Source organism: Schistocerca gregaria, chromosome 1 (assembly GCF_023897955.1).
Source record: "Schistocerca gregaria isolate iqSchGreg1 chromosome 1, iqSchGreg1.2, whole genome shotgun sequence".
Classification (NCBI taxonomy): Eukaryota; Metazoa; Arthropoda; class Insecta; order Orthoptera; family Acrididae; genus Schistocerca; species Schistocerca gregaria.
This window is the reverse complement of record NC_064920.1, coordinates 161,021,054-161,038,298: the sequence shown is the minus strand read 5'-3', so window position 1 is coordinate 161,038,298 and position 17,245 is coordinate 161,021,054. Positions and strand designations below refer to the sequence as shown.

Genomic DNA, 17,245 nt, shown 5'->3' with positions numbered 1-17,245 from the left:
GAAAATTGTAATGAAGAGGAGGAGACTGAAGTTAATATTGTTTATGATGATAATGGTAACAGTGATGGGTGCGAGGATGTATAACATCTACGAGGGTCATTCAATAATTAAAGAGACAAATTGGACTGGAGAAAAAAGCATTTATTTCTACAAAACAATGCTTTTTCTACTTTTCAACATAATCCCCTTGACCATTTATGCATTTGTTCCAACGGGCTACAAGTTTTTTAATTCCCGCTGTAAAGAACTCTTTATCTTGATGTTTGAACCAATTTCCCCACAAACTTTTTCACGTCCTCTTTGTCCTGGAGCCTCTTCCCACGTAATGCCTCCTTCATTGCACCAGACAAATGGAAATCACTATGTGCTAAATCAGGACTGTAAGGGGGATGAGGCAGTACTTTACAACCAATCTGTGGATGGTTTCACGGGTTAGTTGAGCAACATGATGACGTGCTGGAGAATCACACCTCTCCTCTGAGATCCACGACGTCTCTCTCTCATGGCACGCTTCACCTTGTTTAAAAGCAAATCCGAGTAGTATTGGCTGTTCATCGTACTCTGCAGTTCGGGATAATCAGAAAAAACTGGACCTTCAGCATTCCAAAACACCATCAACATGACTTTTCCTGCTGACGCTTGGGTTATGAATTTTTTCTTCACAGGTGAGTTGGTGTGCTTCAACTCCATGCTTTGTCTATTTGATTCTGGGTCTTAATAGTGAACCCAAGTTCCATCACAAGTCAAAATTTTGTTGAGGAAGTGCTCACCTTCTCTTTCATAACGTTCCTTTAGCTCTGTGCACACTCTCAAAGTTGTTCTCTTGTATAGCCGCACCAACTCCTTTGGAACCCATCTTGCAAATGTTTTGCGGTACTTGAGCTTGTTACAGGTGATGATATTAACTGTACCAGTACTAACTTGAACCTTATCAACTATCATTCCCATAGACACACACCGGTCAGCACGAATAATGTCATCAATTCGACTGTCAAGTGAGGGAGTTGAAACTGCAACTGGTCGGCCAGAATGGTGTTCTTCAGTCACTGAGTCGCGACCATTTCTGCATATCTCTAGCCACTTGTAAAAATTTGCACGATTCATACAACCTTCATCATAAATCTTAGACGTTCTGCGGTATAGATCCACTGGTTTCTCGTCTTCAGCAAGTAAAAAGCTAATAACAGAACTTTTTCAACTAATGTGGACGTCTCAAGCGGACTCGCCATCTTCAAACGTTATTTTTGACGTTATAAACAAAACAATAGTGATAAATCAGCTGATTAGAGCTCTCCCAGTGACGCCAACTTAAAGCTGTAAAAGCACCAAACTTGGCCTACTAACAGTTTTTTCCCCAGACCAATTTGTGTCTTTAATTATTAAATGACCCTCATAATAATGGGAAATATAGGAATAACAGGAATTCTATTTTCAGTTTGTTGTAAAGAAGACGGTATTGTCTTGTGTTCATTGTAATGTATTCCCAGACAGCATAAATTAGACCAGTGAAAAATATTACAACTTTTTTCTTAATTTTTTACGAAGACCGGACAAGTCCAAAGGAAAGAAAATGATCTCTAGACTGTGTGTGGTGTCACCGCCAGACACCACACTTGCTAGGTGGTAGTCTTTAAATCGGCCGCGGTCCGGTAGCATACGTCGCGTCGGACCCGCGTGTCGCCACTGTCAGTGATTGCAGACCGAGCGCCGCCACACGGCAGGTCTATAGAGACTTCCTAGCACCCCCCCCCCCCCCCCCCCCCCAGTTGTACAGCCGACTTTGCTAGCGATGGTTCACTGTCTACATACGCTCTCAATTGCAGGGACGACAGTTTAACATAGCCTTCAGCTACGTCATTTGCTACGACCTAGCAATGCGCCATATTCAGTTACTATAAGAATGTATTCTGAACAGATAATATTGTGCATCATGTACTGTCAAGAGCGACGTTCATCATTAATGGATTAAAGTTAACTATCAAACTAATTACGACCGCTTTCTGAATTCTAATTCCTTGTCATGTTCCAGACCTCACGCCAGCCTGCGTGAGCTAAGACGCGTGCATTTCGGTCTCCACTAGTAACTCGGTGTTGGCTCTTCTGCCAACGCAACACTGTGTATTTAAAAACGAACATTATTGAAAAAGATGTTTCTATTTGTTATGCTATGAATACCGTTTGGACTTTTCTCGTGGTTCAAGTTAAAAGGGGAAAAGTTTCCTTTTTTATTCCTGAGAAGTGACAATTTTGTACTTGTCCAGGTTTTGCAATAAACCTCTCAACTGCTGGTCTTTGAACCATCCAAACTGTATCTTACTGTAAATTACTTATTTTCTGCATTTCATAAGCAATATATGTAATCACTGTCGTCCTATATTCCTTTTTGATCACTTCGAACAGTGAACCCCATGTCGCAGACCGCTTCATATCAATGATTTGTTGTAATTCTTATTTCGATAATTACTGAGAAATATGAAGGTCGTGAGCGCTTCACAGCGTTCGCTTATACACATCCCGTCAACCTGATAAAATATCCCACTAGAAAATACACTGATGTGCTAAAACATTATGACTGCCGCCTACCGCGAGACTGCATGCCGCCTGATTGTGTCACGGCCACGTGACACTAAGGAAAATACACTGTCTAGTCACGTTGTGACCGCCTGTCAAAAGCCCGAATAAACAGCTGCTGCAACGCAGTGCGACAGGTGCAGAGTCAGTGAGGAAGGTATCGACAGGTATGTGGAGCCATACCGACTCCATTGCGGTGGCCAGCTGCGCTAGGTCTGCGCTTGAGGACCCACATCTACTCCGCAATCCACCCTATGATGGAGGGTACCCCGTTCTACTGCTAGTCATTTCCTTCTATGTTCCACTCGCAAACAGAACGAGGGTAAAACGACTGTGTATGTGCCTCCGTATGTACCCCAATTTCTCCAACCTTATCTCCGTGGTCCTTACGTGCAATGTACACTCCTGGAAATGGAAAAAAGAACACATTGACACCGGTGTGTCAGACCCACCATACTTGCTCCGGACACTGCGAGAGGGCTGTACAAGCAATGATCACACGCACGGCACAGCGGAAACACCAGGAACCGCGGTGTTGGCCGTCGAATGGCGCTAGCTGCGCAGCATTTGTGCACCGCCGCCGTCTGTGTCAGCCAGTTTGCGGTGGCATACGGAGCTCCATTGTAGTCTTTAACACTGGTAGCATGCCGCGACAGCGTGGACGTAAACCTTATGTGCACTTGACGGACTTTGAGCGAGGGCGTATAGTGGGCATGCGGGAGGCCGGGTGGACGTACCGCCGAATTGCTCAACACGTGGGGCGTGAGGTCTCCACAGTACATCGATGTTGTCGCCAGTGGTCGGCGGAAGGTGCACGTGCCCGTAGACCTGGGACCGGACCGCAGCGACGCACGGATGCACGCCAAGACCGTAGGATCCTACGCAGTGCCGTAGGGGTCCGCACCGCCACTTCCCAGCAAATTAGGGACACTGTTGCCCCTGGGGTATCGGCGAGGACCATTCGCAACCGTCTCCATAAAGCTGGGCTACGGTCCCGCACACCGTTAGGCCGACTTCCGCTCACGCCCCAACATCGTGCAGCCCGCCTCCAGTGGTGTCGCGATAGGCGTGAATGGAGGGACGAATGGAGACGTGTCGTCTTCAGCGATGAGAGTCGCTTCTGCCTTGGTGCCAATGATGGTCGTATGCGTGTTTGGCGCCGTGCAGGCGAGCACCACAATCAGGACTGCATACGACCGAAGCACACAGGGCCAACACCCGGCATCAAGGTGTGGGGAGCGATCTCCTACACTGGCCGTAGACCTCTGGTGATCGTCGAGGGGACACTGAATAGTGCACGGTACATCCAAACCGTCATCGAACCCATCGTTCTACCATTCCTAGACCGGCAAGGGAACTTGCTGTTCCAACAGGACAATGCACGTCCGCATGTATCCCGTGCCACCCAACGTGCTCTAGAAGGTGTAAGTCAACTACCCTGGCCAGCAAGATCTGCGGATCTGTCCCCCATTGAGCATGTTTGGGACTGGATGAAGCGTCGTCTCACGCGGTCTGCACGTCCAACACGAACGCTGGTCCAACTGAGGCGCCAGGTGGAAATGGCATGGCAAGCCGTTCCACAGGACTACATCCAGCATCTCTACGATCGTCTCCATGGGAGAATAGCAGCCTGCATTGCTGTGAACGGTGGATATACACTGTACTAGTGCCGACATCGTGCATGCTCTGTTGCCTGTGTCTATGTGCCTGTGGTTCTGTCAGTGTGATCATGTGATGTATCTGACCCCAGGAATGTGTCAATAAAGTTTCTCCTTCCTTGGACAATGAATTCACGGTGTTCTTATTTCAATTTCCAGGAGTGTATGTTAGAGGCAACAGAATCGTCCAGCAGTCAGCTTCAGATACCTGTTCTCTATATGTCCTCAATAATGAAAGTTCCTGGCAGATTAAAACTGTGTGCCCGACCCAGACTCGAAATCGGGACCTTTGCCTTTCGCGGGCAAGTGCTCTACCATCTGAGCTACCGAAGCACGACTGACGCCCCGTCCTCACAGCTTTACTTCTGTCAGTATCTCGTCTCCTACCTTCCAAACCTTACAGAAGCTCTCCTGCGAACCTTGCAGAACTAGCACTCCTGAAAGAAAGGATACTGCGGAGACATGGCTTAGCCACAGCCTGGGGGATATTTCCAGAATGAGATTTTCACTCTGCAGCGGAGTGTGCGCTGATATGAAACTTCCTGGCAGATTAAAACTGTGTACCGGACCGAGACTCCAACTCGTGACCTTTGCCTTTCGCGGGCAAGTGCTCTACCAACTTTTTTTTTTCTTTTTTTTTTTTTTTAAATCTCATTTTGTTCGTTATAGTTCGTTGCAATTGTTCGTGGCGGACGTCCCCTGACGCCCATTGAAGTTCGTTATTGATCCATTCACTCAGTATTTTCATTACAGAGGGCAGCTAGCCCTCTGACCGAACACGCTGAGCTACCGTGCCGGCAGCCAACTGAGCTACCCAAGCACGACTCACGCACCGTCCTCACAGCTTTACTTCTCTGCCAGTACCTCGTCTCCTGCCTTCCAAACTTTACAGAAGCTCTCTTGCGAACCATACAGAACTGGTAGAGCACTTGCCCGCGAAAGGCAAAGGTCCCGATTTCGGGTCTCGGTCCGGCACACAGTTTTAATCTGCCAGGAAGTTTCATATCAGCGCACACTCCGCTGCAGAGTGAAAATCTCATTCGGGAAGCTGATTGGTTGCCAGCGTGCTTCTGCCGTGAGGGTCTATAAAACGTGGTTGTGCGACGGTGATGCCACAAGTAGGTGACAAGTTGTTCGACTTCCATGTCCCATCACGGAACGTGGAGGTCGGCGACTTGTCTGGTTTGTAAAGCAGGACAGCCGCCGACCTGGGGTAGATCGAATGACAGAATACAGTGCTGGAGCAGGTACAGGCGTTTCGCAGCACACTATTTAGCGCACATTGTTGAACATGGCATTCCACAACAAATGAGCTCTACGTGTAATGTTAATCCGACTACGCGATATGGTGCCACTAAAGCGGAGTTACTAAATACAGTTTTCCGTAATTCCTTCACGAAAGAAGAAGTAAATATTTCAGAATTCGAAACCAGAACAGAATGACATAAAAATAAATATCTTAGGTGTTGCGAAACAACGCAAATCACTTAAGAAAGGCAAGTCTTCCGGTCCAGATGGTAAACCAATCAGGTTCCTTTTAGAGTATGCAGACACAATAGCGCCTTTTTTAGCAATCATATACGAACCCCTCACTTCACGAAAGCTCTGTTCGTAAGGACAGGAAAGTAGCACAGGTCACACCAATATTCAAGAAGGGAAATAGCAGTAACCCATCGAAATACAGACCCATATCACTGACCTGAATTTGCAGTAGGGTTTTGGAGCATGTACTGTACTCGACCATTATGGATAACCTCCAAGAAAATGACTTATTGATACATAACCAACACGGATTCAGAAAATATCGTTCTTGTGCAGTACAGCTAACGCTTTATTCTCATGAAGTAATAAGTGCTGTCGACAAGAGATCTCGGGTCGATTCCATATTCCCAGATATCCAGAAGGCTTTTGATACCGTTCCTCACAAGTGACTATTAATCAAATTGCGTGAGTATGGAGCATCGTCTCAGTTGTGTGACTGGATCCGTGATTTCCTCTCGGAGAAGTCACAGTTCGTAGTGATAGACGGTAAATCATCGACTAGAACACAAGTGATATCTGGCGTTCCGCAAAGTAGTGTCATTCGCTCTCTGCTGTCCTGATTTACATAAATGATTTAGGTGATAATCTGAGCAGCCCCCTTCGATTGTTGCACATGACGCTGTAATTTACCATCTAGTAAAATCACGACGATCAGTTCCAATTACAAAATGATCTAGACAGAATTTCTGTGTGGTGCGAAAAGTGGCCATTGGCACTAAACAAACAAAAGTGCGAGGTCAGCCACATGGTTACTAAAAGAAATCCGATAAATTTTGGGTATACGATAAAACGCACAAATCTACGGGCTGTCAATTTGGCTAAATACGTAGGAATTACAATTACGAGCAACTTAAATTGGAAAGGTCACATAGATATTATTGTGGGGAATGCGAAACACTTTGTTGGCAGAACACTTAGAAGATGCGAGAAACCCACTAAAGACACAGCCTACATTACACTTGTCCATCCTCTGCTGGAATATTGCTGCGCAGAGTGCGATCTTTACTAGGTAGGATTGACGGAGGACATTGAAATAGTGCAAAGAAGGGCAGCTAGTTTCGTGTTATCGCGCAATAGGGGTGAGAGTGCCACTGATATGATACGCGAGTTGGGGTGGAAGTCACTGAAGCAAAGGCGTTTTTGTTTGCGACGAGATCTATTTACGAAATTTCAATCACCAACTTTCTCTTCCGAATGTGAAAATATTTTGTTGACACGCACCTCCGTAGGAAGAAATGATCATCATAACAAAATAAGAGAGATCAGAGCTCGAACGGAAAGATTTAGGTGCTCCTTTTTCCCACGCGCCATTCGAGAGTGGAATGGTAGAGAAGTAGTATGAAAATGGTTAGATGAACTCTGTGCCAGGCACTTAAGTGTGAATAGCAGAGTAATCATGTAGATGTATTATCAGTTACGACTGCAGTGGGGCACGCCATCTTACAGACTGGAACGCGTATGACTCGAAAACTGTCGCGTGGTCGGATGAACCCGCCCCCTGCCCCCCCCCCCCCCCTCTCCTGACATGACAAGCCGGCGCGTTGACCTCTGAGCTACGGTAGCGGACAGTTATTTCCCGTAATAAAAGTAGAAATCGAAGAAAGAATGAAAATATCTGACAATATATGCTTTCTGCTCAGACAGGCATTGTATGATACAGTAGGCACTGGTCACACAAAAATGTGCTGTGCTGTATGTGTCAATAGCACTCATGTTTATCTCCTTCCTGAGCGAAAAACTCCACTGGTGTATCACTATCGCGTTTAGTGTGCGGGCATACGTAATCGTTTGATACACTTGTTCAAATGTGTACGACAAAAATCTGCACGCCTAATAGTTGTAACATGGTCTTTTCCGATGTAGTGCTGTGTAGTGATATACAATCAAAATTTTATATAATAATTTACCTACGATTATTGTGTTTGTATGATCAATGCAGAAATAAGTTTTGACTTTGAATATGGCCATCGCGGCATGAATGATGATCGTGTCGGATGAACTTCAGTATGGTGCAGTGTAATGTTTATTTAATGCGTTACTGTCGGTTTGATATCAAAGGTTACGCTAATGACGTAATTTTTAAAGCTGTAACTGTTTTATGTATTTCTGCTCATTTTATTTTAGACAGTATGTGTCCAATGCAATGGGAAACAACATATTTTGGGTTTTAGCATTGACTTCCTGTATGCAAGGTAGTAATGCTTGATACTTTACCCTGCTACAGAAATACAGGGTTCCACACACGAAGGTACGCTATTTTGTCGCCTCCTCTCTTTGTTTGTTCCATTTGGACGCCGCGTTATTTTCGAGAAAAAATTAATATTTCCTGTGAAGTAAAAGTGATATTTTCATTTGGATGCCACATTATTCTGTAAAACAATATTTTCAACATTTTCACCCCTAAAAAAGACAATGGTTGGAGCAGCACCTTAGAAAACTAACAGGTAGCAACACCAGTAAGCGCGTACGTGTGACGGCAGCACCTACAGCGATCTCTAGTTCACTGCAGTAGGTAATATTTGTCAGTTTGACTGTCTCAGCCGGCATCAGCGGACGTGTAGGCTAAGATCAGTGCCCACCGTATACTTTCTGTGCCTTTTGGCACCATATTGTATGAATAACTACGTTTAATAGCAAGGTACGTCTTTAAACATATGAATACGTACAATACGGACATACATACTGTTTGTCCACATTATTCTATGAAATTTACTTAAGTCATGTTTAGACGTATGGTTTGAAAACGTTTGTAGCAGCACGAAACCGGTAACAACTACAGCTGAATTTTCTGTCAATTCAACTGAGACGGACGAAATAAAAAAAAGGAAATGATCAAAGTTCCTCAATACCGTGCATTTCTGGAAAACGACCAAAGTGTTGTCGACTCGGTGTTTCGTATATCATTGCTCCATTGCCTTGGAAATTTGGACCAAGACTGTTGAGCGTGCAAAATTTTGGCTCATCTGTGTATTGCGTGCAAACGAGTAAAGCAGTACTTACCGAGAGTGATGCTCTTCAGAGTACGAGTCGCCGGGTCGTACTTATGCACCCGATTTGATCCCACGTCGACGAAGTACAAGACCTTCTTGTCTGCGTCCCAGTATGGCCCCTCTCCTAACTTGCAGGGCTCGGTAATCTTCTCCACTGACACCGGCGACATTGTACCCTGGCTGGAAAATGAGGAAAATACTGCTTAATCAACGCGAAAGGGGGTCCGTCAACGGAACGCCAAATTATATCAAATTGAAATAAGAACAAAAAGACGTGTTTTTTAAATATTGAAACGGAAGAACTGCCGTGAGTCATAGGTGGAGTTTGGGCACTGTGAGGTAGTGCTCTAGGCTCTGAAACAATCGCCATGTAGCAGTTGCTATACAATCTAAGTCACATGTTATATCCAATTACACCACTCTGCTTAATAGTGACAACTTCCAAATGGTTCAAATGGCTCTGAGCACTATGTTACTCAACATCTGAGGTCATGTCCCCTAGAACGTAGAACTACTTAAACCTAACTAACCTAAGGACATCATACACATCCATACCCAAGGTAGGATTCGGACCTGCGACCGCAGCGGTCGCGCGGTTCCAGACTGAAGCGCCTAGAACTACTCTGAAAACTTCCAGATGCAAGAATAATACCTAAAAGGTACAACCACACATCAGGCACAGTATATCTGTGAAATGGAGGAAAGCGAACTGCAGTAAAAGTTAATGCCACTCTCCTGCTTTTTAATTATTTTTTATTTACTTAACTTGATCTGGTTTGGGCCATCAGGCCATCTCTTACATTGTGTCAGGGCTTCACACGTATAGTACCTATATTTACATTACAATTATCTAAAAAATAACAATTTTATTATGATAAATACAACTGGCGTTCAGTATGTAATACAATACATGCGAAATTTGTTGTAGGACTTCGTGGAATATGGTTTCATGAAGTTCTGATAAGTGGCGACCCTGTACATGGACTTAAAAATGGCGTCTGTAAAGGAGGTGCGTTCCAAGCAAAAAGCCGCAATTTCGTTTCTTTTGGTGGAAAACCAGAGCATCACAGGTATTCATAGGTGCTTGCAGAATGTCTACAGAGACCTGACAGTGAACAAAAGCACAGTGAGTCGTTGGGCGAGGTATCTGTGACCATCGCGACAAAGTCGCACAATATGTGCTACATCCCATGTGTTGACCGGCTGCACACACTTGTGACTTCTGCAATGTTCAAACGTGCATACTCACTCATTCGAGGTGATCGACGGATCACAATCAAATACTTCACTGCTCAATTGGACATCGGTGTTGGTAGCGCTGACACACTTCTCCACCAGTTGGGGTAATCAAAGGTGTGTTCCTGCTGGGTTCCTCGCCGCCTAGCAGGAGACTACAAAGAGTGACGAAGGACCATCTGGGCGGAGATACTTGCACGTTACGATCATGACAATTTTTTGTCAAACATCATCGCAGGCAATTAAAAGTAGGTTCATCACTTCAAACTGGAAACAAAACAGCAATCCATAGAGTGGCGCCACGCCACCTCTCTGCCTGAGGAAAGAAGTCAATGCCGCACTTTTAGCTGGTAAAGCCATGGCAACAGTCTTGTGGAACTGTGAAGGGTTTATTGTGTTTGATGTCATCCCTCATGATGCAAGTGTATTGTTCTACCCTCAGGAAATTGAAGAAATGACTTGGTAGTGTCTGTCACCACAAAAATGGCAACTAACCTCTCCTCCTTCATGACAACACAAGGGCTCACACCTGAGTGGAGCTCACAAGACTTTATTGGATTGTTCATCCACCCTACGGCTCAAATCTCGCACCTTCTGACTTCCTTCCGTTTGGTCCGATGAAGAATGCGCTCCACGGGACGCAGTATATTGATGATGGGGAAGCGCAAAATATATTTTTGTCCAAAAAAGTGGAGAATAGTATGATTTACCGTATTCCTGAATAAACCAGTTTACTTTCAGGGAAAATGTGTTGCATTACTTATTAAATGCCCCTCGTAGTGTTAAAATGATTTGACTGCCTGTACTGACGATGCGAGTAAGTTGCAGCACTCTTTCTTCAGGCCACATGTGGCTCGACGGGACCATCCGACCGCCGTGTCATCCTCAGCTGAGGATGCGGATAGGAGGGGCGTGTGGTCAGCACACCGCTCTCCCAGTCGTTATGATGGTTTTCCTTGAGCAGTGCTGCTACTATTCGGTCGAGTAGCTCCTCAGTTGGCATCACGAGTCTGAGTGCAGCCGGAAAAATGGCAACATTACATGGTGGCCAGGATGGTCACCCATCCAAGTGCCGGTCACGCCCAACAGCACTTAACTTTGTGTGATCTGACGGGAACCGGTGGATCCACTGCGGCAAGGCCGTTGCCTATAAGTAAGTAATACTACGTGCTAAATAATAATGGCATAATAACAATAATGTTCGTGACTGATATGGAAAGGATTTAAAGGTGCAAAAATAGATGTGTTCTAATATAGCGAGTTCTGGGGAAAGGCAATTTAAGTAAACTGCACCACTGTGAATATTAAGAAAAGAGGAAGATCCGACTGGGAAGAAGGATATGCTACAGTAACGAGTGCTGGCAGTGGCAATTGTAATCATTATTGTTGTCTTAGTAGATGTGTCATTAACTGTAATCTGAACCTGGGGTTGTCATTTAGTTCTCTAAATAATGCAGGAGGTTATTTCATGGTCAGTTTCCTCCTACTGAGGAGGACATCGTGAAAGTGGCTCAACGACGGAAAGGATTTTGCTCTGACAGTAACAGCTGTTTCTGCCATGTTGTGCAGACAAGAGCGTTGAGGTCGAGGAGGGACATGTTGGACAGTGTACGTTGATAACACAGTAGAGAAGAAAACTCTGTGCTGTGTTTGGATTTCACAAGGAAGAAAAACGAAGAACATGAGAAAATTCCGCAAGGAAGAATAAACAATAAAATGAGAAAACTCGCTTTGTGGATGAGTTATACTTTATTAAGCTACTAAACTGCTTCCGGAACTTCAACTTGTGAACTGGTGTTGAGTACATCGTTTCCCAGGAATCGCCGAAACGTCGAGACACTATTTTGAACATTTTGAAAAAACGATTGGCCTGGGAACTGGTAAGACCAATACCAATGTTACCGGTTACAGCCAAAGCATCCTTCAGCTTCTGGCTGGTGGTGATTCATGCAGAAGTTTGATGTGCAAGGTGTTACAATCAAACCTTCGCTACAGTGCAGACGGAAAACTATTTACCGTATGGCTACCCGACTTTATAGGAATTATGTTTAAACTGTGCACTGTAGGATTTGCCTTGTTAATAGTGTTAGTGTCATGACTTGCTGGTAGGCGACGCTGGCGAGCGTTATATACAATGTCCTCTGGCCACAGATAATATGCAAACTGCGGCTGTACTAATATCAGATTTTAATGCTGGGCAGAGTAAAAGTGCATCTCAACACACCGCACCGAACACTCCTAACGACGGGTCTCTGCAGGGGTTGACCCATGCCTGTGCCAATGTTAACACCACGGCATCGGCAACTACAACTGCAATGGAGACGTAACCATCGGCACTAGCTGTTGTCGCTGTGGCGAACCGCTGCATAGTCGATTGCATTATGCTCAAGGGAACATTTACATGGGAATTCTTGAGACCAGTGGAGCTCGTGAAAGGCACCGTAATGGCCAAGGACTGTCGTCCACTGATTGCAGACCCTATACATCCCTCCATGACTATCATGTCCCCGATGGCAGTGGCACTTTTCGACCGTATAATGCGCCAAGTCACAAGGCCAGGGAGTGTGATGGAGAAGTTCAGGGAACACAGTGGGAGTTCCAATTAATGGGCCGATCCCCGCAACTCGCCAAGTGTGAATACGATCTGGGATGTGATTGAACGCGGCGTCACAGCTCATAGCCACCCTCCCCGGAATTTACGGGAATTGGGTGCAGGTGTGGTGCCAACATCCTCCAGCGCCCTACCGAAGCCCTCATTGCTTCCATGCCGTGACGCATCGGCACTGCTGTCTGTGCGAAAGGTGGACATACTGGTTGTCAGGTGGGAAGGCATGATGTTTTAGATAATCAGTGTACGTCTTGAAGAGGAAATTGCCTACCTCAGAGTTAAGATACGAGAGTAGGCTCACTCCGCTGCCTATTGCAGCAGAGGCGCCAGGTGGAAATGGCATGGCAAGCCGTTCCACAGGACTACATCCAGCATCTCTACGATCGTCTCCATGGGAGAATAGCAGCCTGCATTGCTGCAAAAGGTGGATATACACTGTACTAGTGCCGACATTGTGCATGCTCTGTTGCCTGTATGTATGTGCCTGTGGTTCTGTCAGTGTGATCATGTGATGTATCTGACCCCAGGCATGTGTCAATAAAGTTTCCCCTTCCTGGGACAATGAATTCACGGTGTTCTTATTTCAATTTCCAGGAGTGTAGTAGTTAACATCATAAATAAGTGACACCGCTTTGTATCAACATGTGGTGGTAACTCTGGAGGAGTCAGTAATATAGATGTATCACTAGCAAACAACAAGTCACTAGCACACCTAACAAAATGGGAAGTACTGAACAAAGCAACACACGGTGACCACAGTACCACAATCATTCACACAGACACTTACATGAGCACACACACACCACGACCTCAAAACATCAGCGATTTCTTCTAGGCAGAGCAAACTGGCAGAAAATTAGACACATTGGGACATTTTCCACTACACGCTATCAAAGGTAGCATAGACTACAAAACGCATGTTCTAACAGGCTTACTCCAAAGAGCGCAGTCAGTAGCCATTCCGAGAGCGAAATCCCCAGGGAAACATGGGCTGCTATGGTCTATAGAGTTGACAAGACTACAGAAACAAGTGACAAAAGAATATATTATCAAAGAGTCAAGACAGCCCAAAACGACAACTTAGACTTGAACCATACCGTAAGGGGAAACAAAAATACATGAAAGAACTTAACAAAACAAAACAACAAAAAACCACTTGCACAGCTTTGTTAGGACACAACTGCAGAATAACATACGCGGAGAACTGTTTAAGTTAGAGACAGAACGAATTTAGACCCCAACAGTTCTGTCAACGTTAAAGCAGGCAGACAGTACGACGACAGAGGGCTGGTGGTGCTTGGCAGAGTTTCTGCCGAGATAGCTCCTCCCTGATGACGAAGAAACAGAGTAAAGTGTCGTAACATGGGGTAGCTTTTGATTTAAATTTAAGAATTAAACACTACTTTTACACTTACATTAAAATATTGGATTCTAGGATTAGGTTTATTTGGCTTTTAGTCTGTTAAATGTAAATCTTTCTTTTGTGGTTTATCTTTAGAAAATCCCAGAAACGGTTCCCAATACGGGGGAAATATGACAATAAAATCAGTTATTACTAGAACCAGTTTAACAAAGTTTCCATATACAGGTATTTCACTGCTTTAAGTTTTTCGGTCAGGAAAAACATACTCTTATTTTCTTACTTGACATCAACTAAAGTAAATCAAAGGAAAAGAACTCAAATGATCACATAGGGTTTATTATTCAGTTATTTGCACTTTGCACGTGAAGTTCTTTTTCATGTTACTTGAACAGTTTATGTGAGACAATTTCAGGCCTTTCTGACAACGGATTCACTCTTCACCTGGCCGATAATCTAAAAAAAAAAACCTGCACAATACACATTTTCAGCATGAGATTCATCTCGCTTTTGTTTCCGCAATCATCATTCTCTAAAAGAGAAGAAATTCTGAATCTTCTGGAGAAGATGAAGTTGGAAGATGTAAAAACTTTTCTTCTTCTTTTTTCCATTTGTTTGGCATGACTAGTTGACATTCTCTGTGCATAGGAATCCTTCTTTCTAATCTTCTGAGACCCTCTAGTCTGTGTAGGCCTTACAGATTTTTGATTATCAACTCTGACGATATTCTACATTTGACTGCTTACCAGTTACTGTATATATGGCGCTGGAGTTATGATCTTCGCTGAACCTGCTCTAGAACTTCTTTGGACAGCAGCATTAGAAATAGATGGCAGAGGACACAATTCTGCAAATCGCACCATCAAACTCTACGAATGAATTTTTGGTAACGATAAGGTTGAGTTTTGTTCACAACAACCTGCCAAGTCGTCAGCAGTGGCATTAGAATTGGATGGCGGGAAACACACATCTGCAGAACTCAAAATATCCCTTGCTGAAGCTGTAAGCCTATCATCAGTTGTTTGAAGTCCATTGACAGATGACTGTTGATCTTGGCGCTCGGTAAGTGCTTCATTTCCGGAGTATACGGCAAAGTCACAGCTTCTGAACACATCTTGGTTCAGTAGATACATTCCAGTATTTGTAAAACCGTTAACTGCCGTTACAGGAGTTGCAGCGCGGAATATACCCTGCCAATAATTTTCCAACCTGGCGTATCGTACCTACGAGAGGGAAATTATTTTTTAACGACGGCTCAGTTTCCTGGCAGTAGAATGTCTTGAGCGGTTTGACAGAAGCCAAGCCTAGGAGTTCCATCTTATGAGAGGTGTGATGTGGAAGGAATACAATTGAAACCCCATTTTCCCTTCCAAGCTAAATGACATCCATATTTCTAGTGTGGGAGTGTGTCCGTCAACTGTAAGTTCGACAGGGTCTGATTTTGTCGTTTTTACCACTGCGATAAAACGTCTGAACCACTGTGTGAAAATATCTGCCTGTCTCAACCCTGAAATATGACAGGCATGGATCGACCCTGGTGGATTTCCATCCATGAGCTCTACTTGCATGTATTTTCGTGGAAATACAATTAAAGGTGAAACGTAATGTCCAGAAGCATTCGTACAAGCTACAGTAGTAATGCGGCATTCACGTTCGCTGATGTCAGTGATGTCACTGATATTTTTCATTTTAAAAGAAATCACTTTAGCGTTTTGGTGTTGCACTACACTGGTCCCTGTTTCATCACAATTATATACCCCATTAGGATTGAAATTGTCTGCACTTCCGGTTCAAATATGTTGAAAAACATACTCACGTTCTCCTCAGAAAACTATTTCAACGAGACATCGAAATTCCCTGTGGCATTACAACAGACAGTGTTGATGAACGGCGTTTAAAAATCCCTACAACCACTTTTTACCGGTAGTCTGGATTTCTTCATTGAACTTATTTGGGATATTATTTACCACCGCTAAGCGGTAAGCCAGTCGTCTTAAATCATTCCTGGTTTACCCAAAAAATCTCTACTCCACTAACACGCAATGCCTGATCAGGTCACATTCAATATCCGGTGCAAATATAGACTCTCTTCCTAAGTTTGCAGTAACATTTTCATTGTCAGATTTGTGGAACGCGGAAACGCCTAGCTATTTTTAAGAAGTCCATGTCTTACATCAAAACGACTTCCACGGCTCCGTTCATTTCGTCTTTATCCCAAACTTTTCTTTTCTTCAGTGAAGCCAATTAATAAGAAAAATATATAATATATTATATCTTCATTTCAAAAATATTATAAGGAACTTATTCGACCATAAAAATAAATTTCTAAATAAGCTCCTCCAGATATGGAGTGCCGCTCATTACATGTCACTAACTATCCCAGATTAAGCTCCCCGCCGTCTTTCCTTCATAATCACATACTATATAGATGTACGGAAGTGAATAAATACTGAAAGAACTTGTACTTACCATTAAAACGAAATAAATAAAGCACTTATGTCAAAACCTCCATCTTCCAAAAACGATGGACCCTGATTACCGTAATACTACAAAATCTTTTCAGATGGCAGATGTAAACAACGCATGCAACGAATACAGTTCACAAACCACTTCCAGTCATAAAATGGCGCAATGGCGCACATAGAACAAGCTCTGATACTTGCCAGTAGACGTCAGGTACCAACAGTAATAATAAGTGGGTACCCCATATTAGGCGTTGGTGTCTTATTATGAGTCTTTACCCTAATACCAACAACGCCGTACGCCTTACATGACCAAATGAGCAATTACGAAAATGGCGATGTTACCATTCCTTTCGCCCGTGAAGACGTAGCGCTAGCGATAGCTACACTTAAAAATAGAAAGGCTCCTGGCCCAGATGGAATACTTCAGTAAACTCTTAAAAATACTGCCACACAGATCACCCCCTTTCTGATGGACAGGCTAAACAAAGCCTTACAATAAGGTACAGTACCTGCTCTTTGGAAGACAGCCAACGCGGTCATTATCAAGAAATAATAGGACAGGGAGCCAATTGACCCAAAATATACATTCCAGTCAGCCTCCTAAACACGTTGACTGAGGTCAAGAAATTCAGCTGGCCGTTCTTCTTCGTCTCCGTAGTCTCCATTGTATTTTAGGACTGACTCTATTGGGATGTAACAGGAAGACACTGAACTTCTCTGCACCGGGTGTTCATACTACGTAAATGTCATTGACGTAGCGCAGTTTCTGACCGGCCACGTCCCGTACCCAGCACATTTAAACCCCGCGGGCCTGA

The 17,245-nt window shown here is 44.2% G+C and overlaps 2 protein-coding genes across 4 annotated transcripts in view; one reads left to right on the top strand and one right to left on the bottom strand.

Moving 5' to 3' along the window:
- The window catches only part of LOC126335630 (regucalcin-like), a 331,250-nt gene that overhangs the window by 176,658 nt on the left and 137,347 nt on the right, over positions 1-17,245 (top strand). The window lies entirely within an intron of this gene.
- The window catches only part of LOC126335608 (regucalcin-like), a 99,262-nt gene that overhangs the window by 49,433 nt on the left and 32,584 nt on the right, over positions 1-17,245 (bottom strand). For all 3 annotated transcript variants that reach the window (XM_049999078.1, XM_049999063.1, XM_049999070.1), the window contains one exon: positions 8,772-8,941. In XM_049999078.1, the coding sequence (XP_049855035.1) occupies positions 8,772-8,941 (170 nt within the window). The remainder of the gene's footprint in view (positions 1-8,771; positions 8,942-17,245) is intronic.